Source organism: Lepisma saccharinum, chromosome 21 (genome assembly GCF_977018435.1).
Source record: "Lepisma saccharinum chromosome 21, izLepSacc3.1, whole genome shotgun sequence".
NCBI lineage: Eukaryota > Metazoa > Arthropoda > Insecta > Zygentoma > Lepismatidae > Lepisma > Lepisma saccharinum.
The window spans coordinates 36,953,681-36,981,670 of NC_139249.1; the positions used below are offsets into that span (position 1 = coordinate 36,953,681).

The following is a 27,990-nucleotide window of genomic DNA, read 5'->3' on the forward strand; positions in this document are numbered from 1 at the left end:
ATTTATATTAAAAAGTTATTTTTACCTGAGAAGGATTTATTTTTAGTTTACAATAAAGGCAACTTTCTCTCATTTTTTTATCAAACAGCTAGTTTTCAATAAATCTTTCACACCATAACCAATTTGGTTAATATCTATGTAATTTTCTGCTATAATTTGCAAAACAAAATCAACAACATGTATGAAAACTTAACAGAGACATTTCCTCATAGGCAAAAAGTGTATATGAGAAATAAAAGTTAACTGAAAAATAATGAAGATTTGAATTCAATTTACCTGCATAACAAAGCATTATACATGTCCTTTTCTCAGAAACACTTGCTATGATTATGTGAATTATTCTTAGTGAATATATTACGTCAAATTATTATCTTCAGTTAGGAAGATCTGGATTTTTGTAAGGTTATTAGATCACTGATTCACATTAATAATTTCTGTCCTTTGAAACCATGATAAATTATACCAGCAAATTACTTTTGGGGGCACTGACACTTACAACACAAAATTATAAATACACATACTGGTATTATTAAATTTAAGAAACAATAGAAGCTATCTTCCTTAACACACATATATGAGACTTGTATTGCTATCACCTTAATATATAATATTCGGAAACTAAACATTCATATACTATATAACACAAAATCTTATTATAAAAGAAATTCTGTACATTTGTACTTTGGTGTTGTTTCACCAATATCACAATACTGTCAATGAAATTCAATTTGCACTTAGAAACCAACACTCACGTCACATTTACTTGGTGGACGCAGCCTGTATTTCGGCAGTAAAAAAGCACCAGGAACAGTCTTTGCCTTCATTCCATCACCTTCCCAAGCCTATGAATAAGACAAGAAAGACTTTTTCACCACCATTTTTTAAAAAAACTTACTTACATTAAAAAAACAAAAGCTAGGCATTATAAAGACTACCCATAATTAACAAATTATGTTTAAATTGTAGAGATTTTCCAAAATTCCTCAAACATTTACTACGTCCACGTTACGAGAGGGAAGTGTGAGGATAGAATATTTTACCAATTAGTACAAAATGTCAATATAAAAACTGCCCATACTGACAGACAACCAACAGTGTAGTGGCCTGATAATTCATTTAAGAACCTGAACAATTTATTCACCTTATTAATTAAACATAACTGATCATCAGTGGTGAGGCATTTGGTCATCGGCAGATGGGGCAATGACTTAGCAAAATAATAAAAATACTGAGTTTTAACCCTAGAACACTATCGTGTTCCAATATTACAGTGTAACTACCGCTACGTAAATTTTACGTACATGAAGGAATCTATTTTTAAAACAACTTCTACATCATGAAATCAAATTTCTATTCATTGTGAACATTATTTTGTTTATTTTTCCTTATATTGGAATTTTATTCTTCATTTTAAAATGTATAAACATGGTTTTATTAAACATAGAATATTTTAAGAGAAGGTCTTGCTTGACAACCCCGTTCGTACATTAAGAATGAAGGCAAAAAGTTCGAACAATGAAAAGCAAACAATAATAATATTCATAACGCTGTAAATATGGAACAAATGTAATTTTAAAGTCTTACAAGAAAATAGTGCATGCTTCTAAACTTTCATTTTCAAAATCTAAGTATCCAAATCGAATTTACAAATGTCAAAATTACGTGAAAGATATTTCTAGTTTTACACAGCTAAGTAAACTTGATGTACAGTGCGAAACATAACAAACCAAATCAAGACGATCAGCGCTTGCACCCTCCTTACCACAGTGCTTCCTTATGTCCAACAGACAACTTGAGGCACTGCTAGGCAGAGGGGTGAGTGGGTGCGAGGTGGGGGAGGGATTTGAGCGCAAAGCATACGTAAATTTTACGTACGGTAGTGTTCCCCAAATTGGCTTCCCACAGGAGCAGTACGTAGTTGTCATCCTCCTTTTCTTGTAGTTGCAGAAACTGCAATACTTTCTGTTCCCTTGTGACGTGGCTGCTACTGTACTTGTCTCTTCCTTCCCCAGTACCTTCAAAATTGACTTTCTTAACTCCTGTGACAGTCCCGGATTTATTAGCCTTTCCTCCTGCCAGATCTTGGTCAAGTTCTCATGGAGGTGAAGCATGAACTGAATTCGTGAGAATGGTCTCTTTTTCTGAGTTGCTCTCATTGTTGTAGAAGTTGTGAGTGTGAATAATGTATCTATTGATTGCTGCGATGTTGATCATATTATAGAATAATGAGATATTATAGAAAAATTCACGCAAATCTTATGTGAATACAAATGGCGTTATTACTACATGCACGTCAAGATTTTTCTTCTGTGGTAGGGGAGGGAATTGAGCGCGAAGCATACATAAATTTTACGTACGGTAGTATTCTAGGGTTAAATATTTTAGAGAAGAAGTAAAAAAAATAAGTTAGAATATTCTCATATTTGCGCGAAATAAGCCAAGCGACACCATGAAACAGCTAGAAATACACAAGGGATTTGCTAAGTTTAGGACTGTGATAAAATAGTCACTTAAATTTTTTTCACAGCATTTTCCACATTTCAAAAGCTCAACAAAGGGGGGGGGGGGGGTTAAACCCTATACCCCCCCTTGCATATGCCACTGTTTCCCGACCAGGTCTGGAAATTTTCAAAATGCGTTGAAAATCTTGAATTCTACACAATGTTTTCCCTTCAAGTGATTGTTTTGGTAAGATAAAGGCAAAGTTACCCACGTATCAAGAACATTCTCACTTATTCACACTTATTGTGCAGAAAATACCAAGAAATAACACCTTTAAATACAATTAATTGGAATTTCTAGATTGTTCGTGACCTCGAAAAATCAGGAAATTATTTCCTTAAGTCAGGATCTGACCTTGACAATTCAATTCACTTACAGTAATTTTGAATTACTTTTCTTATAGTATCCTTTGGTGCATAAAAACAAGGAGCAGAGGTACCATGAAGAACAGCAGGTTTAGTGGTCCATTTGTTATCTGTGCATCGTGAAAAACACAATTCATCAACAAAATGATAGAAGTTTATGGGAAGGAAGCAAAGCAAATAGAGTTTCTGTTTAAATAGTGAACTCACGCCTGAACTTGTGAACAATGCTACATTATTTTCAATTTAATTTGAATTTTATGATTTGTAAAACAATAATAATAATAAGGTAAAATTTAAGTTTATATGACCAAAGAACAAGAGATGAAACCGTACTCCACTCCCCCTGAGAAGAAGAACTCTTCAACATGAAATTTAGAGTTTATTTACTGAGGCAACACCTTCTGAAGTCTGAATTATCCTGCGAGTTATGCAAATCATGGAAAATTGAATTCTGATGTCAATATTTGAGAAGCCAAAATGGACTCCATTACACAGGATTAATACTCTGATAATGTACTATTAGAAGGGGTATATTTATTTTCTTGTGTAATTAGTAGGGATGGGTCGATATGAAATTTTGGCCGATACCGATAGAGTACCGATATAAAATTTACCGATATCAATAACCGATATAAAAATAGAAATGGTCCTTGAAGACCCTGAAACTTTCATTGATCTCCGTAATAAATGTGTGTTTCAAGTTGATTGCTATGCAAAAGAAGTTGAATATTTAGACATTTACTTTTTCAGAAAGTAGGGCATGGAGATTATCCATAAAAATTACAACAAAATGGCAGAAGATAAGATATATCGGATCGGTAATTTTACCAATAAACCGATATGCCTATATTGGCAGACACCGATAGAGTACCGATTAATCGGTCCCATCCCCAGTAACTAGTATAGTATTTAATTCAAATTTTGGGTTTTATCCACCATTTTAACATTGAAATGTCATTGTATATAAAGCTTTTAATCCCAAAACGTGCCCAGTTTTTGTACAGATATCTTGATTGTTTATTCACCATAAATATGTGGCTCTAATACAAGTGGCAGTGTTGCCAGCTTATGGAAACAAAGTTCCGGAACTTAGCTTCCAGTATCAGCCCTGTCGATGTTGGTTGGAACAAATTTGGAGGGAAGCACGACAAATGACTATTCTTAGAGGATATGTAATGCCCATGTCCCAACCTTGGAAAAAAATAAAATATAATAAAATGAACAAACCAACAGAAATTACATTAACAATTCTGAACGTTGTAACTTCTTCGGAAAATTTCAAACTTTGCCCCCCCCCCCCCCCACAGGTCCCTACTGGACCCCTATTTGACACACATTGTTCTTGTTCTCATTATTAAATACGAGGGTTGGAGAGATTTAATAATGGCAACTATTTTTTTACAAACAATACAAAAGAGATACTTCTGTGAAACTTTTACAGCCTTTTGTACAACCATTGTTAGCAATTTGGAAGTCGTAGTATACCTGTTCTGTTGATGGTTCGAATGGAGTGGTCTATTGCCTGAAGAATCTCTGGAACAGTTCAGAAGCAAATGCCCTTCATCTTAGGGGTCAAAACAAACCCTTCATCTTAGGGGTCAAAACAAAGTTACCGAGGCTTCAGTCCAGGGAGTATGGTGGAGCATCATCCAGTCTCATCGAGCTGGCACAGGTTTCGCTACATGCACCCGAGCATTGTCCTTCAAAATGATGAGAGGATTCAGGAGCAAGTGTCGCATCTTCTTTTGCAATGCAGTTTCCCCACGTGCCTCACAAAGACCTTGATAACACGGTCATGCTGTATGCTCGCGGGCACATTCAATCTTTATCCAACTATTGTTCCTGCTTCGAAAACATTGTTGTGACTCCACAACTTTAGACCACCAACTCCAACACTACTCTATTCCTCTCGTCACTGCACATGCACTTAGTGGTGGAAGGAAGAGTCCATTTACTGGGAGGTAGCTTAGGGATCAAACTAACGTGTGGCATAAGCGAGAAGCAATAGTTCAGTTTCATGGTGTATATACAGCAGTGTTGCCACTATTAAATCTCCAACCCACGTATAAAAGTGTAGTATATCAGAAAAAAGCTGTGGTTGTGGAATTAAAGCACTTTTTATGAAATCAATATTCTTTGACTCTTCATATTTATGGGTCTTCACGTAATTTCAGCATATAAAAAAATAAATAAATGACAGTATGAAATAACCATGCAAAGGAAAACAAACTTCATGAAAACAACTGTAGGAAAAAATACACTTACCTGTCACGTTGGATTGGATTCTACTTTGACTTTTTTTACTTTACTCTCGCATTTGATATTCTGTTTTGCTTCTTTAAAATTACTCTTCCTCTTGAAATACCTTTTACGTTTAACATCTATGTGCTGTCCCATAAAGCTGCAACCATCCAGCGAGAGAGCTCTCTACAGGAAAATAAAAAAAGTGACAAAAATTTCTCTGCACGAAAATAGAACTTTAAAATATAAATGAACTAAACAAATTTATGAATAAGTACTAACTTTCTATTCACTTTCTTTATTGGTTTTGTTGACAAATATTCATTTTTATCACAAGACTCCTACTGTCTCAAACAGTTGACATCAGGTGAGTTGACAACACAAGTCTGAGGCTGCATTTGAACAGTTTAGTTTCTATTCTGCTTTTCTTTTTTCCTCTTCTTCCAATTTCCCCCACATTGTATATTATAAGCAGGACCCGGATTTTGATGACATTTCATCTTTTAACTGGTGCAACGTAGACATTGCTAACTATACAACGCACGGTTTTAGAAGTGATTTCGGGGCAGAGCCACGCAGAGGGTGTGTGTGGCGACCAGCCAATGGCAGGAGTGCAACGTTGTACAGTTAGGAAACTGCGGCGTGCGAGTTAAATGCCATGTTCTGTATTTTTCTTGCGTGCAAGAAGTTTTCATAAAACTCGCCACTTTAAGGTTCATCATAAGAAGGGGCACAACATTTTCAACCTGACTGTCCAAGTCCCATGAATTTCCATCGCCTACAGCCAGAGTTATCTTTTCTCGAAGAAACACGGAAAACAACATGTCTCCCCCCCCCCCCACAAACACAAAATGACCCTTTCGTTTGTCATCCGTGTTCCGTCCTTTGTTTTTTCGTTGCCACCCTGTTGACCCTGATGACTTGTGGTGTCTTGGTAAAGCTACGGGTGTCAAATTCGGCTGAATATGCACAATGACCTTTCATTGTCTTGTGTGTTCACAAACATTGCGAGAATGGGTCAGTTTTGAGTTCAGCATTTTCATAACAAGGGCGGTGTAAGATAATTTTACTCTTACGGCATGAAGAACAGTTGTCAGAGGATTCAATACAGCCCTTATTGATTGATTTATTTTACTTAGCTTTTTCTGCCACTTTTGGCTAATTTACGAAAATGGGGATGAGTGATATGATGAAATTGATGAATGGACACTCACAAATATCCATGCCAGGGCCGGGATTCGAATCCAAGACTCCTGGCGTTGTAGCACGTTGTGCAATACAGCCCTTATGCTTCATAGTTGTGCAATAGCGTGTGTATTGCGTGACTGTTATTTAATAATGTTGCGCCGGCGCCATTGTGGAGTGGTTAGCATATCGCTCTACAACGCCAATAGTCCCGGGTTCGAATCCTGGCCTGGACGTTTATGAAATGCAACATTGTCAAGTTTCTTATTCACAGTCTGCACAACACACCAAGGTGAAGAAGCAATTGTTAAATTGTTTGTTTCGGAATGAACAAAAAAGTTTATTTTGAAAATTAACAATAAATACCAAGTGCTTGAGAATCAAAGGAAAGCGACAGCTTAACTGTCGGTGCAGCTGAACGTTGTATTTTTGAAGGTTAATTAGCACGAACATTTATCTTATTCCGATATTCGTGGTTGGGAGGGTGTGACTTCTGTTTCTTCTATTCGTGAGTTTAGGTGTCGAGTGGACTTAAAATGCCGAAGATAAAGCCATCTAAAGCTGCTCATTTGAAGCAGATAATCTCAGAATTTGGTGAGGACATATATTTGTGAATTCTTCCCAATGTTATTGATTGTGATCCATAAAGTAAGTGTACAATATAAATATATATACTATTTTCAATAAGCAGATTGAGTTTTGTATGAATTTTTGGGTCATTTATCAAAGATTTTAGGTCATTTTACAGGATTTTTGGTGTTATTTTAAATGTCATTTTTCAAAGATTTTTAGGTTATCAAAATCCGAGCCCTGATTATAAGTAATCTCTTTAATGTAATATTAAATATATTGAACAATTTGTAATTGAAATATTAAAAAAGGCAAAAAATAGGAATAGAAAACAAAAGTATAATAATAATAATGACAATATTAATAAACCACGAGCCTTATTTACTGATACCAGCTGATACTCTTCTGGCATTTTCATTATTCACGGGGTCTGCAAAAGTGACACGTGACACTTGCGAGGAGTCTGAATTATCCTGGAAGTTATGCAAAATTTTAAATAACCATTGATTATATACAAATATTATGTGAAAAAACTATATTTTGTGATTACGTAACAGGTACATTTATATTCTGATATATTTTTTGAATATATTAAGACTGCAGTGCAAGTGCTGCATTCTGAAACGTAACCACACGTGTGGACAGCATTGCGCTCAATAATCAAAAATAATGTACGTATTAATGTTTCAGCAACAATATACAATATTTCATTCTCTCGTTTTACACACCACTGGACATTTGGCTATTCTTCTGTAATCATTGTATTGTATTTTTGTAATAATTACTGTTGGTTTTGTTCACGAAATGAATATTGTATGGTTTTGTGCAACAGTGCCTGCTGTTTCCATGATGCCATTACATGCATAGGCGGCATGGCGCTCACTGAAATACTTGGCTTAAAAATTATTAATTTTCAACTATACATGTATAATTATTTGTTTGCTTGGTCACTCAGCTCGTTTATCAGGTCCAAAATTTGCCTCTGCTCCGCTTTGCAATCCATTTTCACAGCAACAATTCAGACGGGAAACCCCAGCACTGTACATCCCAAAACTAAAACACCACCGAATGAACAAAAACCCTCAAATTTTGACAGTAGCACATGTCAAGGCAACTGGGCATTGTAACGAGATGGAGATGGCACCTGCGCTAGAGAATTCCTGAAAGAACAGATCCATCCAACAAAAACGTGCAATGCCATCACTTTAGTTCTCTCTGAGTGGATTTACGCCACCCGCCCGTACACTGCAGTGTTAAAGGAAAATGCTTGTAATTGAAGTGAAATACCCACTAATACCAGGATCATTAAAAAAAAGGGGGGGATTACTCAAAAATATGTCCACGTTTTCTCACTGGTAGCAACAATTTATCATGGATTCAGATAATGGGTTTTATTTCTGCCTCTACACCTAATATGCCGTAGTTCTACAGATTGACATGTGGTGGTAGCAATGTGCTGACTGTAGGCATATTGAGTAGTGCACTATATAAAAAAAAAATCACAAAAAGGACTAATTGCGTTCATCAAAATTCACGTTTCAAAGAAATACCGTTAAGTGTCACAGAAAACTCTTGCAAGCTTGTGGTGACGTGGCATTTCAATATCCAACAATGGTTATGAAGTTTGCCATACTGATTTGCAATGACGGCGAAGTTCCAACAAGCACCCAGCAACAGTAAAATTGTGATTTTTGTTGCCTACGACATCACACAGTACACAAGGGAGTTACTGTGAACAGTGAGTACCATGTTACATTCGTTTTCTGAAGAAGCACCTTTGTCCAGCTATTTGTCTGAAACGACCAACCCATTTGGCAAGACATCCGATTGTGATGCACCACAACTCAAAGTGCCACGTTGCAAATTCAGTGGGGCAACTGCTTGAGCAGTGGGATTGAGGAGTGCTATAGGAACTGCCTATAGTCTGAAAATGAGTTCTTATGAGTATGACTTGTTTCGGAAGTTACAAGATCCTGTGCGAGGACGTCAGTGATATCAAGAAAAACGATTCTGCTGACAGTGTGAGAAATTTGGTAATATGTGCTATACTCGGCTGGAGACTATTACAAAGGAATACAGTAACCTAGTTATCCATAATTATATAAGTAGAGCATGTAATCACTTTATTTGGCACGATCCTCGTATTAATCAATATTTTAAAAACTTTTGTTATAATTTTGAAGCATTGGTATTGGTGGAATTAGTAAGAGTATTTACTGATTGATTGAGTTGATGTTTTAAGTCCACTTTATGCACAGAAAGGCTAATCGGGACTGGACCTGCAGTTTAAAGTGGGATCCAAACCACTGTGTGCCTCCACCAGGTATCAAACCTGGGACCCCTTCATTACAAGGCGATAACGTTACCACTGCACCATCAGGGAGTAAGGGTAGTAAGGGTATTGGTATTGGTTCAAAGTGGTATCAGCTCACCCCTATAATAAACCCAACCTGTTTCAGCTCAACATCAGATGTATCATCCATTCTTGTTAACTCACCTGATGAATTCATATTTCAAGGAAAGAAAGATACAGCAACAATTATTATACTGATAAGAAGTACTCACCTATCTGCAACACTGTTCTCTAAGAAGTTCTATTAATTTCAGTTGCCATCCTCTTGGAAGTGGTTCTGGAAATTAATCACATTTCTTAAAAAACAGTTTCGTGGACAGGTGAGTCTTCATTTCGGTATATCTCATGATGAAGACAGTTTGAACAGTTGAAATATTCCAATAAAAATGAATACATGCTTTTTTTTTAGTTCACTGCAACATGTGCACCTTTGGTGGCACATACATCTTATATCGGCATTCCAACTCCACTCATACTCATTGTACCATATCCTCCATCAACAGGGTCAGTGGTTAGTCTGGTTTTAACCTCAAAGACATTTGAGTGAGGGGGTGTCAGTGGACCTACAAAACCATGCAGTTGGTCCATCTCAACCAATCCAATGTACTGGAAAAGTTTGGTTCATTTTCAAATTATGCAACTTCTTTCACCTGGAATATACAAAACAGTTTACCAAAATAGCCAAAGTAGTTTCCCACATGTCAATTAACAGTCATGCTATTAAACTAAGAAATTGTAAACTACCTTTAGTAGATATCCTATGTTACTTGTTCACAAACATGTTAACCGATCTTACTTCCATGATATTACTCAAAGATGCACATTTTGTGGGGGAAAAATGCATATTTATACAGTTTATTTCCTCTTGTATCTGTTTGTATCAGTTTTCTCTGAATATTTCACAAAAAACAATGCCTGCTCCGAACAACTTCGATGGCGAGACTGCATGCAGTACTGGATACAGTTTCTATTACAAAAATTGTAGAATTTTAAGAATAAAGCTACATACATTTTCCTGAGATATTGCAGTGCCTCAATGTTTTGATATGATACACATTACTGGATTTCAGTAACTTCTACATATTACACAGGATAAGGTTGACATTTTACATGCAATTAAATCAAATGTAACACACAGCTATCCACATCAGAGGTATAATTTAATCCATAACCTACATCAATAATATTTTAAATTGTGAATAACTAATTGAAAGTAACAATTCTTTTGCAATGAAATGTGGAAACTACTTTCAAATTTAAGTAACACTAAACCACCATTAACTGTGGGCAAATCAATTAAATTCTATTTAAAGAAAATCAAAATCTAACTTACTGTGTATGATTCATATCCTGTAACTTGTAGATTTGCTGTTCCGTTTGGAACTCCATCATCATCGAGATGCAATGAGACAGCTTTGATTGGAATGAATTTTCCTGCAAAGTATGCTTCTATATGACCCATTTGGATTCTAAAAGTAGAAATATGCACATTGTAGAAAATCCAACACCTATGTTTCAATTAATTTGTAAATCTTCTTATTACAGTGGAATTGACACAAGTTTGGTACACATTTCATATATTGTCGTTCCAATCCCAAAACGACGAATGTACAAATTTTGACTTTTTCACCTAGTGGTTTCTGACAATTTTTGTTCATACATTTGCATGCTAACTTGTTTCTTCCAGGATATTGAACATTAAGATGTTTTCATCTTAAAAGTAAGATTGAGCTCATTAATGGTTTTGGTACTGGAAGGACGATTTTGTCTTTCGATTTTGGTGTTTCAAAACACTTTTGGCAATAGAGGTACGACCTTCTGACATTGCTGGTGCCAAGAGCATGGGTGGGAGTGGTGGGAGGGGGATATGGCAGGGAAAGAAAGTCAAAAGCCTCCAGCTGCCAACAAATGGTTGGAAAACAGCCAACTGCTACTTGCAGTTTCATAAAACTGCGTTGTAGGATTTCAAAGGAAGTATTGTTGAATGATTTGCCTTGTTTGTGTCGGTCATGCTATGTTTAGGCCCTTGTGTCACGTGTTTACTTAGGTAAGTTGCCGTGGAGGATGGCAAGAAGACCAGGTTTGTCACTGAGTGAAATTGACAATGAGTTATTAGGAACGGATTTGGAAGGGGGAGACAAAGACATCCTCGACATTTCAAATTTCATGTGAAAAATTAGTTACTTTCCCTTTTTCTTCTTCTGATTACGGGATTTTTTCTCCCCCATCAGGATTATAGCTCAAAGTATACTGAACAAAACGAAGTGTCATTTGTACCTCTAACGTTCTGAGTCCCGGAAATATAAAATTCTATTTAGAAGCATGCAGAATTTCAAATTTCCCGCTGAAAACATGCTTGACGTTAGTGCAAATACCTGGAAAATCAGCCTCAGAGTCTAAGGCTTAAGGCCTGAATGACTCATTGGCATTATATGCATGCCCTTTTAAAGGACACTTAGAGAAGGACAGTAGATATCCATGCTTGTACCAAACACATGTTTGGCAATGATGTTTCACAGATGGCAAACCTGGCAGTGATTGAAACTGTATCAGAATAAACTAGCATCTGTCATGTAGTGAGATCAGTGATGTATGCCATATTTCAAATGTCTGATTTTAGCTGCTTCCATTGCGGTGGCAAGCCAAAGGAGTTACGCAAATCTGGTTTCCGGTGAAACTCACTTTAGTGTTCTAGAATTTAGCATTTGGTTTGCACTTCACAGCTACGAGGGTCACTATTTATATTTTGAGACTAACAATGAAAAAACAGGAATTTGGCATTGAAAACTGCTTTATTGTTTTTCGAAGTATTCTCCTTTATGGTCAATACACTTTTGCATTCGTTCGAACCATTTGTCAAAGCAGTTTTTCCAATCTTCTTGAGACACCTCCATAATATGGTTTTTGAAGGCATCAACGGCGTCTTCCGCCGACGAAAATCGTTGTCCACGAAATTTATTCTTGACATTCGGGAACAAGAAGAAGTCATTGGGTGCCAAATCAGGACTGTACGGTGGATGACCCATCAATTCGATTTTTTGACTGTTCATAAAGTTGGTTGTTAGATGAGATGTGTGACAGTTGGCATTGTCTTGATGAAGAATGATCCGACGGCGTTTGTTTGTTTTCCGTATTTGACCGAACACCTCTGGCAAACAAATTGTTGTGTACCATTCAGAGTTGACCATTCTACGTTCCTCTAAAGGCACAGTTGCCACATGACCAGTTTTCCCGAAAAAACAGGCGACCATTTGTTTCGATGTGCTTCGAGCGCGAACAACTTTTGTTGGATTGGGTTCATCTTGAAACACCCATACAGTCGACTGCTGTTTACGTTCCGGCTCATATGCATATATCCATGATTCGTCACCTGTTACAATCTTATATACGTCTTTTGAAGCACCACGATTGTATTTATTGAGCATTTGTTTGCACCAATTGACGTGAGCATCTTTTTGAGTTTTTGTCAAATTGTGTGGGATCCAACGAGAACATACCTTTCTCACAGCTAAATGATCATGTAATATTTTATATATGCTGGTGGAACTAATGCCTATGGTTGCCTCAATCTCAAAGTACGTCACATGACGATCTTGCAGTATTAGGTTTTGCACAGCATCAATGTTTTCTTGAACAACAACTGATTTTGGACGACCTTCGTGAATCTCGGCCACGATTAAATTCGTTATACCAGCGTTTCACAGTGGCAAAGGATGGGGCTTCATCGCCAAATGTGGAAGTAAGTTGATCGATGCACTCTTGTCTTGATAATCCACGTCGAAAATCGTAAAAAATCATCGCACGAAAATGTTCACGAGTTAATTCCATTTTATTGTTGTCGTGCAATCTCCAAGGCAACATAAACAACACAAATGAAGCTATTGACAAAACATTTGAAGTACGTTATGGTCAATAATGCCAGACGATTCCGTGCAAACGTCAAATCACACCTAACTTCAATCAGTGTTGCCAAGGCTCAAAATATAAATAGTGGCCCTCGTATTGAAACAAATGTATTACATTTTGTACTTTTGTTATTTAGCCTCGTTTTTCTGCAACTTTTAGCTAAAACATGACAATAAGGATTTGATAAAATTGCTAACTGTGCACTCACAAAGAACATCCATTCCCAGGCTGGTCTTGAACCCAACGACATCGAAAGTAAACCACTTAATGCATGCACCCACCTGAAATGCATTAGACTCGAGTGAATGCAGTGGAAACCCAACTTAATGTTCATGAAGTTTACAAAATAAAGTTTGTCACAAGTACACTTTATGTTCAGATATACATATACCCAGCCTAAAGTGGGACCTGATCCATTATGCAACGTGCCGCCACAAGTATCCAATACGGGACCCCTTGATTAAAAAGTGGCAGTTTTACTACTATAACGTAATGTTTTTCCATTTTCCCACTTTATACTGGATTGCAAGTTCACTAGTGACAGTCCCCTGAAAGATGAAAAAGGCAAGACAGGTGCTTGGAACTGAGTGCATCTATGGGGGATATCTAAAATGAAGAACTGCACTAACAAAATGTGTCATGCAACATTGTCACAGTCTCAATGTCCTGAAAATTATTGTTTTGGCAAAGTATTGCAGAAGGAAATAGATTCTTTTTAAAATTAAATACAGTTGAACCTGAGTTATACTTACGTTAAAAAAGTGTGTAAAAGAAAAAAGGAAAGTAAAGTGCTCCCCTGTGCTTAGCACCATGCCATGAAGGCGTATAGGGGGTGTGGGGGTAACACCCCACACTTTCTTGATCCGGTCGTGAGTGGGAGAATGTGATCAGCATCACGCCCCTGACCACCTTTACCCCCCAGGGTTTTCCCCAGGTACCCATGTCATTCGATGCTGGTGGGTGCCGGAGCCACTTCGAATGTTAGAAAAGTTCATTTAGAAAAGTTCCCGGATTTGAACCGGCCAGGGATCGAACCCGGGACCTTGAGCATGGTAGTCAGACGTGTTACCGACTGAGCCACCGCGGCCACTTTACTTACGTTAAAGTGAAGAGAAAATAATATGTATAACTGAGAATTACTTACAAATCAGATTCAGATACTAAGGTCTAAATCACCATCCCTGAGACCTTCTGTAAACAAACGGTCTCACCGATTCGATGTATCACTCCGCGTCAGCTGATCCATGACCGCAATCATCTGCTGTTACACTCATAGTTCGCCGCACCTATTCATTTTATACAGGGTGTTTCTAAAGGTCGTTTACAACGCTTGGGAGGTGATTCCTCTCACGAAAACAAGCAAATAGTGTGAGTTCCATTTTTACGACTGAGGCTTCGTTTCCGAGATAGGAGCCTCGCAAAAGGTGACAAAGTGAACATCACACCTAACTGGGACGAATACTATCACAGAGAGAGAGGCGGTTCCAAGGGAATCATAAAGGAATCGTATGTGCTCAGTCCGGAAGTCACTATGAAAAGTTCACTGCACGCATGCGCAATGGAGTCCTCAAAGGAATTGGAGATTTCCAGCAAGAACAATGCATGGAAAGGTTATGTAACGCAGCAAGAGGGACCGTGACAATGAGAAATGCGTTAAAGACAACACATCCCGACCTCAAACATCAAAACATGAGCACGGAAGACAAAATCCGAAAAGTTGAGCACGGTTGCATACCCCAGTTACATGCGAGGAACAAACGGATCATGTCATGTGGCATACGAGAGACACATTACTCCACCAGGAGGAGGAAAGAAAAACACATTATCAGATGATTGCGACAACGTGTATTTTTACACGCGACAACTACGTAATATCCCCTCCCCCCCCCACACAACAAACAACAAATGCTACAATGTCTTACGCACAGACAGTGCGTGTCACTTTCACCACACAAAGGGGGTGGGGAGCGATACCAAGAGTGTTCGCACGCGATCACTGTGACGGAAAAGAGACCAGTTTTGAAAGCGCTGCGCAGGCAAGTCTGGCTCTCGTAGACTACGTTTGACCTTCATGACTGCTGTACCCGTGAGAGGAGCTCGAAGGGTTGGTTCTCTCCAGCAATCGTCCCAGTCGTGTTGCAGGTTCTGGGATATGAACAGCAGTTCGCTCTAGGTTGTCATACGCATTGAAGAGTACTAGTATGTTGTATTGAAAGAAGTTGACGTGGTGGAGTGGGCAAGTCAAGTATCGCAACAATTGGTCTGTGGTCTTCGTACGGTGATACGGCCAATTTGTGCAGTGTGCCAGTGTTAAACAAAAACGATACTTTGCAGTTCCAGCTCATTATTACACAAATGGCTGCGTATACTACCCAGCAGCTAGCAGACATACATCGTGTTACCACCGCGGCAAGACGTTGGAAGACCCTGAAGTGTACGCACACATCAGTTTGCAGAAGATGTGATAACAGCGGTCGCAGAACATCCTGGCACCAGTACGCGCGTGCTCGCTCGGGCATGAAACACGTCTCATGTGAATGTTTGGCGAGTGTTGTCATAGGAAGGAATGCACTCTTTTAAACTGCAGAAAGTACAAGAACTGTTACCTCGTGACTTTCGCCCTCGTATGGAGTTTTGCCAATGGTTGTTGCATCAGCTGGACATAAACCCTCACTTCGGGGCAAAGGCATTGTGGACAGATGAAGCCATTTTCACCAGGATGGATGTATTCAATAGTAGAAACAGTCATGTCTGGGACTTTAACAACCCACATGCACTTTTTGTGGCCCATAACCAGCACAGGTTTTCAGTGAATGTGTGGTGTGGGATAGTACATGATCATTTAATTGGACCATACATTCTCCCTGTTCGCCTGAATGGTCGCACGTATCATGCATTTCTTAGTGAGGTTCTGTCTGAACTGATGGAGACCGTACCTTTGGCACTGCGGCAAGAAATGTGGTACCAACACGATGGGGCACCAGCTCATTTCGATCGTAATGTACGACATTTACTGCATGACGTGTATCGTAATAGGTTCATTGGTAGGGATGAGCCAGTGCCTTGGCCACCGAGGTCGCCAGATCTCAACCCTCTCAATTTTTTCTTCTGGGGAGAAATGAAAACCCTCGTATACGACGCACCTGTCACATCAGCTGAGGACCTCGTTGCTCGCATCAACGTCGCCGCCGCGACGGTAGCAGATACACCTGGCTTGTTTGCTCGTACTCGACAATCCTTGATTCGTCGCTGTCATCTCTGCGTAGAAGTGAACGGCAGACATTTTGAAAACCGTCTGTGATTATCGCCCTCGGCAAATCGCAGTGAGAACACTCTTGGTATCGCTCCCCACCCCCTTTGTGTGGTGAAAGTGACATCTTCAGTTGGTGTACAGTGACACGCACTGTCTGTGCATAAGACATTGTAGCATTTGTTGTTTGTTGTGTGTGGGGGGGAGGGGATATTACGTAGTTGTCGCGTGTAAAAATACACGTTGTCGCAATCATCTGATAATGTGTTTTTCTTTCCTCCTCCTGGTGGAGTAATGTGTCTCTCGTATGCCACATGACATGATCCGTTTGTTCCTCGCGTGTAACTGGGGTATGCAACCGTGCTCAACTTTTCGGATTTTGTCTTCCGTGCTCATATTTTGATGTTTGAGGTCGGGATGTGTTGTCTTTAACGCATTTCTCATTGTCACGGTCCCTCTTGCTGCGTTACATAACCTTTCCATGCATTGTTCTTGCTGGAAATCCCCAATTCCTTTGAGGACTCCATTGCGCATGCGTGCAGTGAACTTTTCATAGTGACTTCCGGACTGAGCACATACGATTCCTTTATGATTCCCTTGGAACCGCCTCTCTCTCTGTGATAGTATTCGTCCCAGTTAGGTGTGACGTTCACTTTGTCACCTTTTGCGAGGCTCCTATCTCGGAAACGAAGCCTCAGTCGTAAAAATGGAACTCACACTTTTTGCTTGTTTTCGTGAGAGGAATCACCTCCCAAGCGTTGTAAACGACCTTTAGAAACACCCTGTATAAGAGCCTCTGAATGTGAGAACCCGTTCTCAAAACATCAGACGAATATGCAGCCGCATACATTGTTACTCTCCCGGTCATTCTCTTTTTCATAACCCTTAAAACTGCAGACACTGGGGATACCAACATAACCACTTCATTTACTGGTTTCTCAGGATACTACTGACAGAACGTTACATAAATATTGAGTAGAATCTGTTTCTCACCCCTTTTCAAAGGCTGTCCTTGCTGGTGTTTTGAAAACAAGCTCGGAGAACATGGAGACTTTCCCTCACGCATAGAACTCGGCATGTTATTTTTCTAAGGCTAAGTCAGGCAATATTACTAAGTTGCACTACTTCTTTGCTGTTCACATGATTATTTTTAGAAAATAACCAATGTTATAAAATATCATTAGAACTTTTTGTCTTGTTTTGATCATCATCAATATATTTATTGGACTTACAGCAATGCATATGGCTGTTTATGCCCATTATATATTTTATTTACATAAGATACAATTTACATAAAATGTACAAACAAATTTCAAATACACTCCTATCTATATCATCCTTAGAAATATACATTACCATGTTATATCATTTTGTGTAAAAAATGCAAGTAAAATATATTCAAAGAAAGAAGCCAAATTTATGGGAAATGATTACTGGTGCAAAGAGTTAACCATAAAGGTGAAGCAATAAGTAAAAAAAGAAAGAGCATTGGGTTTAAAGTGAGACGTCATTTGCGGCAGCGTATCCCATACTACAAATTTGCCATTGTTTTACCTTACGTAATGAATCCTGTAACAACGCTGGATTTTCGTGTGGATTATTTTACTTCTATGAGTTTGCAATGCTTTCTGCATGCAGGTGGTTTTGTTTACAGAAGGTGTCAGGGTTTGTGATTTGACATATAGTCATATCATTATTAAAATACTGTAATTATATCTATTTTGGGAAACAAGATGTACATACAGGTTATTTCTATCATAAAGTGGTAAATTAGCAAATCTACAAGTTTGATTCTTAAATACATTACATTTCGTCACTTTATTAGTGAACACTTTGACACTGAAATACTATACTACTATAGTTTTAGTGGACTACAATTTTTCATATTGAACTTAACATCTTATCACTTTTAATGTTAAAAAGGAATCTCACAAATCTGAATATCTTCCCTCTTGTTGATGGCTGTGTTTCGTTGATTTACTAAACAATTTTAACAATTCGTCTAAAATAGCATTTCTTTTACTAACAATTGTGCAGTGTGGTACAAGCGATGCCTAAATCTGCAGCTATTTCAGTTTTAGTTTTATGTAGATTAGCATCCACTTCCAGTATAAATTTCACTTTAAGCAATCGTTTTTTTTTAAAAATTAGTACATATAACACCAAATTATGAATAAATGCATTATTTACAAATAATGTTTAATTAACAAGGATTTAAATTATATTTTACAGGTACCTGCAGTTTTTTATGTATAAAACAGAATTACGCAGAACTGAGTTACGTATAAAGCAGTCTCAACTGTAATTATCTTGTATGGAATTATGAATATTTTAAAGCAAAAAGAGCTAAACCAACTCAACTCATCCATACATGATTCAATTGGGAACACAGCAAAATGTACATAAACTGCACTAATCAAATTCTTCTTTGTCTGATTGCTAAGACAATCAGCACGGTTCAATTTTTGAATCGAAAAAAAATTATAGAGGTTTTTGACATATTACTGAACAGCATCAAACTATCTCTATTACCAGATATTTTCCCTGATCCTTCCCAAGACTGGTTGCACATAGTTAGTGGAACTAACAGACTTGTATTACTTTTCTGTTATTAGTAGTATCTCTCCTTGTGCGAGAGTGTGAGCTTGCGAGCAAGTGAGGGAGAGAAAGGGATACCTGGACCCTATAATTGAAACCTTAGTAAAACTATTAGGTGTAAATTAATTTCCCCCATCCTTCTGTTAATGTGTGTATTACATGCCTTAGAAAACCAGGTAATATCAGAGCTGCTGTTGAGGTGTAGTGGAAGTGGCCAGAATTGAGTAAAGGTAGGATTAAAATTTAATGTGAATCTCTAAAATTTTACTTTGGATATATAGTGTTTTGCGAAGAATGATTCACTACTTGTCCTGCTTACAGATGAATGGGATGTGTTGTAGTTCTACAATTCAGATGACATCATGAGTCTGAAAGGAGTTTTCAGGATTGCACTGCACACACACCTGTTTGGTTTTCTGCCACCTCTCAAGACTAATATATACCGTGCGTCCATTTCGATCTGCAGCCGAGAGATCGGGAGAAGCGTGGCGGGCGGCGCTGGCGGAGATGCCGACATTTGCGGCCTGAAATGCCCGCTTATTTTTATGGACATATGCAGACATTTATATAAATATTGCAAAACGAGCACTAACCTGTGTTATAAGAGTATGGTTTTAATTTTAGTAGCTTAGTGGCTGTATGTGCTGATGATTTTGACACTACCATCTCCTGTGAAACACGGCGTAGAGGTTTGTTTGGATAACTTTCTAACGCTGCCCCAATTTCATCGAGTTCATCGAGGAAGCTCACGAAAACCATTGACTTTTAATGGTTTCGTCGGCAGCGTAATCTTGATACAGTGTTGCACATTCGAAACCTCCAAACGATCCCCATCGACACAAAACTCTTTCAAGGATATAAACTTAAGCAGGACGTTGCTGGTCAAAACTATGATTAAAATGTTTTATTATCTGTGACTCTTATCGTCACTTCTAAAGCGTATTTTTTTGTGTATATAATTGCAGAACTTGGATGAATTACAGATGATGAATTATAACCCAGGTTAGTGCTCGTTTTGCAATATTTATATAAATGTCTGGATATGTCCGTAAAAATAAGCGAGCATTACAGGCCGCAAATGTCGGCATCTCCGCCAGCGCCGCCCGCCACGCTTCTCCCGATCTCTCGGCTGCAGATCGAAATGGACGCACGGTACTATCAGTATGGTGATAACTAGAGCCCAGAAGTTTGGCAAAATGCCTCTTTTTATCTACTGCATATATTGATAAAAATTTTCCGGATATACGTTTCTTATGTTGTTTCGAATGTTTTGGAAGCCTTTTCATTTTGCCTATTTTGCCTATTTGGGACCCCACTGCCTATATTTAATTATAATGCCTTTTTTTTTGCCATTTTCAATGAAATTTGACATTTTTTTTAAAAAAAAATGTGTATATAAATTATTTTTCTCCCAAAAAACGTTTTTGGCATTTATTTTTCTTCTGCTTATTATGTGAATAATTTTTGCCTTATTTAAGTAATATTGAACTCACGCATGTTTCAAAATTGCTGAAGGAGAAAAGTGTGAGAAAAAAGTATTTCATGCTGAGTCAGGATATTGCCTTTCGGTTAACATTTCTTGTGTATGATTGACTGCTGAAGTGGACAGGTTGATTTCGAACACAAAGAAAATATTTCTGAAATCTCCCTCTCGAACCTGAAAATTTCAGGAAGTTGCGATTGAGCTTAGTTTACCTCAGCAACCAGTCTTGATGAGATAGGGAACCTGGATATCAGCAGCTATATATTATGCTAACAACCTTCAAAAAATCAGTGAGGTGATCGATGCTCTTCCAGAAAATGAAGCGGTTTCAATTCGTGAAGTGAAAAAACTCCTGTGCTATTCAAGTTTACTTTTGCACATTATGGTGCATTGCCAGAGACAATTACAATTATAGCATCCATGAAAATATTCGAGGAATCTATGCAGCAAATGATGGAAGTGCCAGGAGAAAAGGGGTGAGCTGTTGCGGAAAAGTGCTAACGGGTAGTGAGTGCAAATGAGGACTTGAAACAATTGAAAACAATTTGTGATATTCTAAAAGGTGAAAATCCTGTTAACAAAATGAGTCCAGCTACATTAGCTTGTTATATGTATGCTCCAATAACTTCTGTCGAAGTAGAAAGATCATTTTCTATTATGAAAAACATTCTCTCTGACAGACGACTATCAATGAATGTTTAGAACTTAAAAAGCACCTTGTAGTTATGTGCAATCAAGACGGAGAAAATTGAAATGCTCTTCCCAATTTAGATTTTAACATTTTGCCAGAAATTATAGATAAAAGTAAGCAACTTCTAAATGTGCCTTTTTTCGGTTTATTTTGCCTTTTTTTCATTTTTAGTGCCTATTTACCACATTATAAATGCCTTTTGGCCTGCCTATTTTAACGAAAATAAATGCCTGAACTTCCGGGCTCTAGTGATAACCCATGAATATCATTAAATACAGGGTGACCAAGAGGAGAATTGTTATTTCTGATTGGATGGCACTTGTTGAAGGAGAGTGGTGGAGGGGTGGGTGTGCGGTCATTCACCTTTACAGGGATTGACATTTCAGTCTAATCTTGGTATTCAGTAGCAATGGAACAGTGGTCAGTCGAACTTGTTTCCTGGTTACGTGATTTCCAGGTTCGGAGATGTGCCCTGGCCTCCCCGATCCCCTGGCCTCAACATGTGAGACTCCTTTTTTTGAAGGATCGAGTTTATCACGACAAACCCTGCACTTTGCACGACTTGAAGGCAGCCATTCGTAGAGAGGTGGAATTGATCACTGAGGAGACACTGGGACGAGAGTGGAGGAGCTTCGAGGCCAGGATTGTAAACTGCATCAGAGAAGATGGAGAAGTTACCTTTCTGACATGATTTTTGGTACGTAAGGTAAATGGTACATCCCCACAACCATGTTATATTTGTTCAATACAATTGTTTTTGAAAAATTAACTATGTTTAACCCTTTTCAAAATGACAATGCTTCTCATGGTCACCAGGTATAATGACCAAATGTATGAGTATAAACACACCTGAAACAAATAATGGTTCCAACTCCAACTGACACATAACAATTCAACATTTGATGCAATTACAATACTAATATATCAACTATTTCACTAACATTTATATTTTGGATTAACCTGATTAAAAAAGAAAGAAAGAAATTAGCTATTATCCAATTACCTGAAAACATCTAATATTCTAAGCTCTTACATTTAAATAGGTCAACACAACGTGCAAATTTTTCATAATGCTTATCAGGATTAGCATTGGATAGTTGAAAAAATTATCAGCCTGATAGATTCAGTTTGTTATGAAACAAAAAATTACTGATGCATTTTGCAACCACCTGTTTCAAACAATGACACAGAAATAGAAAATAGACACAAAATAATAATAACTTCAATCAAAATGTTGCAGGTACCTTGGCGATCAAAACTGCTTCTGCTCTCTTGAAAGAGCAGTACATTTAAACATGATTCCTCTTTAAGGTATGTAAAACGAGTCTGTAATCTATTTCACAATATGAAACACCTTACAACGGACAAGCGATAGACCATTTTTCTGAAAGAAGCAAATTACTGAAATGCACTAAAAAATAAAATTTGAAACAGCTCACCCTCTAGGCAGATTGGAAACCAAAACATGGAATGTCTTTAGGTGCGGTGGCACTGTTTGCTTTGTTTGGTGGTTTGGGACATTCTGTGTTCTGGAAGGACCTGCTACACTGGTCTGCCGCCGAGCAACTTTCTCAAACACCACACAACACATATCATCCTCATAATCACTGTCACCCAATGTCACTAAATCCACTTGTTTTACTTCAGGCTCAAGATCTAGTACCACAATGTCAATGTTGCCATCATTGTTTTGATTGGATGGTCCATTCACAGCCTCAGACTTGGAAGAATCTTCATTTGCACAGTTTTTATTGGATGTAGAAGTCCCAGGTTCCACAATTTCTGTTTCACTAGTCATCCTTGCAAGTTCACTTAATGTTTTCTCCTCGTCACTAGGATGAATATGGGGATCCATCCTTTCTTTACCTGAAAAGTTAATGTTCAAAGTTACCCTTGAATTGAAACACTACAATAATAGAATGTATCATCACATAGGGGAAAAAATGACAGATTAATATTGAACTAAACCAAGTCTAAGCAGACTTAGCAATACAAAAACTTACTCAAAATTAACCAACTATTTTGACCAAATACATTAAACCTTTTCAAACAATGCACATAAATGGTAATATCAGATCTCTTTTTAGTGCTAAATTCAATTTTCCTAAATTGTGAACTTTACTCTCATTTGTTTTCTTCTCTTGCTTTCCCTTTAAATTCTTCCATATCTCTAAAACCCAGTCCCTACCCTCCTCCCTAGGCTTAATTTGTTCAAACAGTGTATTATTCTAGGAAAAATAAACCATGAGTCGTGAAAGCTACAGCTAGAACATAGCCAACATACATTTTCTGAAAATTAATTACTAGGGCTCGGAAGTTGAGGACTTGCCAAAAAAGGACTTATAAAAAGACCTAAAAATATCAAAAAAGGACCTAAAAATTACATATTACAATTACATATTTAATGAATAAAAAAAATACAAAATTCTGGTGGTACGGAACACACAGTGCGAAAAAACTATATGAATGAAATGCATCTTCTTTCAGTCCAAAAATGTTTTTCTCTCGTTCCAGGGATGGTTCAAATGTATTTATTTATTTCTTTACAACAGAAAGGATGTTTAAGAGGTGATGAACTGATGATGATTCAAATTGAGAATGGGCAGTAAAAATGTAGTCGGAAGAAGGTGAAGTTGTAAAAAAAGACGTTAAGACCTAAAAAAAAGGCTAAAAAAGGACCAATATGCCAAAAAAAGGACACATACAACCCACCTTTTTCTGGCCTACAATGACTCAAAATGAACATATTATGTTGGGCCTCCTCTTCGGACACTAGGAAAAAAACTGTTACTATGCACCACAAATAATATTTTTGTTTGAATACAAAATACTACAGCCAAACACTGCATGTAATTTTCTTCAAACATCAATGTTGCTACCTAAAAAAAAAAATTAAATCTCTATTTTTCTTCACACATTCTCTTTTCCTAAATATTCAGTGAATGGTGGATATTGATGCCAATAAGGTAACACTTAGATTCATTTTGAGGTACACTTCTCCAAATGTTACTTGACCGTCCTGAAAGATTTCTAAGTCCAGAAATCGTTAATTTGGCAACATAGCTCTTGAGAACCAGCAGACTAGCCAACTTTACTACAGGTTTCACCCTGTGGTGAAAGATTTACATTCTTGTTTATAACATGAAGTTGCAAACTATATTCGCCCAACATATTAATAGAGAACAAAATGGAAAACTCAAGTATGAGGAATAATTTAAGAGAATACTTGCGATTCGGCATCTTAAATTGGAATCAAGAGAAACTGTTGTGAGGTTGAAAACACTGCACTCCCTCGTGGTCCACTAGGAGGAAATCGCTGTCAAGTTTGAACACAAAAGGGCATAATTACGAATAGTTTAGGCAAATAAAATATAACAACACCTTGCAAGGTACTGTGCAATGAACGAAAAGTAATAATTCTCGCAATTTGCAATGAAAATGTGTTCGTCGTTTGGAAAAGTGGTAGTTTGCAGAACCAGCAACACGATTCAAGGTATTTGATACCAGTGATGTTGTAGAGTATTGGTAAAGTACTCGTGTCACATATATCTCTTTCCCTGAAAATGTAGGGTCGCGGGTTCAAATCCAAAACCCTCGTTTTTGTATCAAAAATTACCACTTACGTTCATAAACAATATAATGTTCACAAACCAGACAAAATTTTTCTCTTTTTAGCAGATTTGCTATACAATTCCTACATGTAACAAAAAAATTCTGCAGATGCTGTGTGCTTATAAACAAACAAAATAGCAGCATTTTATATGACACTGTTTTCTCTTTCTGCACTATTCTCGTACTTACTACTACTACTACGACACAGAATCAACAGATAACAGTCAAGCAATAATTTATTAAGTTTAAAATCTTGCTAACAATATCTATTTTCTTGCTACACCAAAATGTAAATGCCAATAAGACCAAGATGTATAAATAATAGATAACCTCTTCTTCATCAACCTTTCTGGCAATTATGATCATAATGTCAACTTACTTTATCAATCAGTAAGCTGGACTAAAGCTTTTACTTTGATATTCTTTCTAAAACCTAGAATAAAAAAGTGAAAATTTAATACAAGGTTGCCCAAAAGTAGGTATACAGTACTGGTGACTTTATTCATCAACAATTAATGAACAGTTATGAACATATGGTAGCACTACGACTGTGTACTTTCAAATTACCAGCAATCTTCCATAGTATCAAGATATCTGAAAAGGATAATGAACTTACAAACAACAATGCCAGGCCGACAGTGATATATACGGTATGCCTACTTTTGGACCACCCTGTACATTGTCTATAAGTCTAAGTAGAAACGAACTTTAAAGGAACCATAATTTTGTTACGAACTGAGAACCATAAGGACAAGTTTCTGAACTGAACGTTTTTGGGGAGCGGAATCACAAGAACCGAATCTGGAAGTGGAAATGAACCACTTGTTTCTTTTGTGATATTTTCTCTCGCAGACTCCAAAATGTGTGTAAATTTTGGTGATCTGCAAAATTCCCTGAGAAGCCAAAATATCCTTGTTTTCCAGATGCGTAAATAAATAATGTGATATGTCATGTATTGTGAAGATAATGGCATGTGACAGAACAAAAGTCAGCACTATTGTCGCAAATATTGCCAACTTTTGCACAAGATGAGCTTCATCAGGAACTATGAAATGCAAAATACTTTTTAGTTGCAACAGATTCATCAAACTTTGGAAACCTGAAAATTTTCCCTATTGTTGTCCAGTATTGGAGTCTTAACAAAACTTCTAGATTTCTACAAAGATCCCAAAGAAATTATACTATGAAAGAAGTAGTAGTAGTAGTAGTAGTTGTGGTGGTGGTAATAATAATAATAAAGGTTTGGATATAACAATGTGTTTTCATAACATTAGTAACAAATTCCATAATGTATTAGTTGTTGACAAGAGAGATGTATGGGCCTCCCTGATTGCATAGTGGTAACTTCGTCGCCTTGTAATCAAAGTTTCTGGGTTCGAAACCTGGTGGTAGCATATGGCAGTGATTTGGATCACACTTTAAACTGCAGGTTCAGTCCCGATTTGCCTATCTGTGCACAAACTGGACTTAAAACAGCAATTCAATCAATGTAGTGCAGATGTACCCCAGTGTCAGGCTGGTACAAGGAAATGACATTCAACCAACTAGGCGAATAGTTGTTATTCAAGTTCGTAAGATTCAACAAATGCCTGTCTGCTGCTTTAAATGTTCATTTGATTAGTTAGCGCGAGCCACGTGACCATACATCACATGCTACGTTGCTCCAGAATGTAGTGCAAACGGTGCAGACACCAAATCAACGAAGTAGACAAGTCGGTGTTGCACAGTGTAAGCAACTAGATGGTTCAGTGCAGAGTCAAAAAGTGCAACAAACTAGACTGGACTAATGACTCAACAACATTTTTTTCTGGGTCCTAAAAATTAACACTGCCCAGGTCTTATCTTTTTTACATCACTTTGTTCAGCAAGCCCTGCTCAGATCTATAGTTATTCATTTGTGACAGATATTAGATTTCAATGTTCATTTAGCAAGAAATAGTAGAAGTTATAAGTAGGGAACGGAACTTGATTTGCTAAAAATCTCGGAAATATTTATTTTCTTGTGTCATAAATCTTGAAAATATGTGATAAAAACAGGAAAATATGTGACAAAAATAAAAAAATAAAATTTGGTAACAAAAACAAAATATTACATGCATTTTAAACACCTGAAATCAGTTTCTACGTAAATGCTTACCTCTTAATGAGCTATTTTTTGGAAGAGTTGCAGTGGATCACCATAGTTTTTTCCAAATTCTCCATTGTAAATCTGTGACGATTATCTCTAAAAAGCATCTTATATTGTGAGAAAGGTCGCTGCACGTCACAAGAAACAATTCTTGCATATTTGAAGCATGAAATGCCACTAACGCTGAAGTTTTCCAAAGCTTCCTCTTCCTCTACTTCACCTTCCAAAACACGTGCAATTTGGCACAAAGTTTGAAAACCTTGGCTATTCCCAAAAATTTCTGTACATTTAGACATTAGCACTTGTGCGTTAAATCCAGTGGGGGTGATATTTTACCCCAATAGGATCGTAGGTGAGGCGCCAGAAGTGTGCCATCGAGCGTGTTCAAAGACAAAACAAACCTAACACTCTCGATATGAAAGAGGTGGGGAGAATAAACATTTTTCCTTCGTGGATTTCGAGGTAGCTAAAGTCAATGAGCGATTTTATGTATTTAAAATTAAAATTCGCAAAATATGTATTTACATATGGAAAACTGGAAAATATGTGTTTTTATGTAAAATAAAATTTGCTGTGTTGACATATAAGGCTATGATCAGAATTTTGGCAAAAACGAGGGGGTCTATCTATCTTATCGCAGAAAAAAAAAAACATTTATTTACCTAAAGTTCCGTTCCCTAGTTATAAGAAAATGAAGAATGAATACTCACAAACATGTAAGCTGTGCGTCAAGTTAACTTTGCAGTAGGTTTTCGCATACGTATGATCCAAACGTTCGCACAGAATACAGTTCTGCTGAGACAGGTTCTATTCCGACATAACTGTATACTTCCCACGAAACAGTTATTTCACTTGTAATATATAGACAAAATAACACATACATTAACAGGTATGGACTTGATTGGTTGCAATCACTGAGCAGACGAACTTGGAACCGCAGATCCACCAACTGGGCTGTCGATTGCAAGAGGGACTGGAACACGTTGCATAGCGCATGGGATCAGTGATACCAGTGTTGCACACCCCACTATTTTCACCCTGTTTATCGTGATTGATTGCTAATCGTGCTATAAAAAGGCGAGAATGGCTGAATCAAAGTCTCCTGT

General features: G+C 37.5%; 1 protein-coding gene across 3 annotated transcripts in view; it reads right to left on the reverse strand.

Annotated features, from left to right (window-relative positions):
* Positions 1-303: 303 nt before the first annotated feature.
* Positions 304-27,990, reverse strand: part of LOC146003932 (uncharacterized) — a 36,481-nt gene continuing 8,794 nt past the window's right edge. The window contains exons 2-6 of one of the 3 annotated variants that reach the window (XR_014443872.1): positions 22,584-23,010; positions 10,550-10,685; positions 5,133-5,294; positions 3,893-4,058; positions 304-842 (exon numbers count right to left, since the gene is read on the reverse strand). Coding sequence is in view for 2 of the 3 variants with exons in the window: in XM_083142437.1 (XP_082998563.1) it covers positions 5,136-5,294; positions 10,550-10,685; positions 22,584-23,010 (722 nt within the window). In the remaining variant the exon portion in view is untranslated. Of the gene's footprint in view, positions 843-3,892; positions 4,059-5,132; positions 5,295-9,549; positions 9,867-10,549; positions 10,686-22,583; positions 23,011-27,990 lie in introns of those variants that run through there. The other 2 variants (XM_083142437.1, XM_083142438.1) reach the window with 2 other exon arrangements.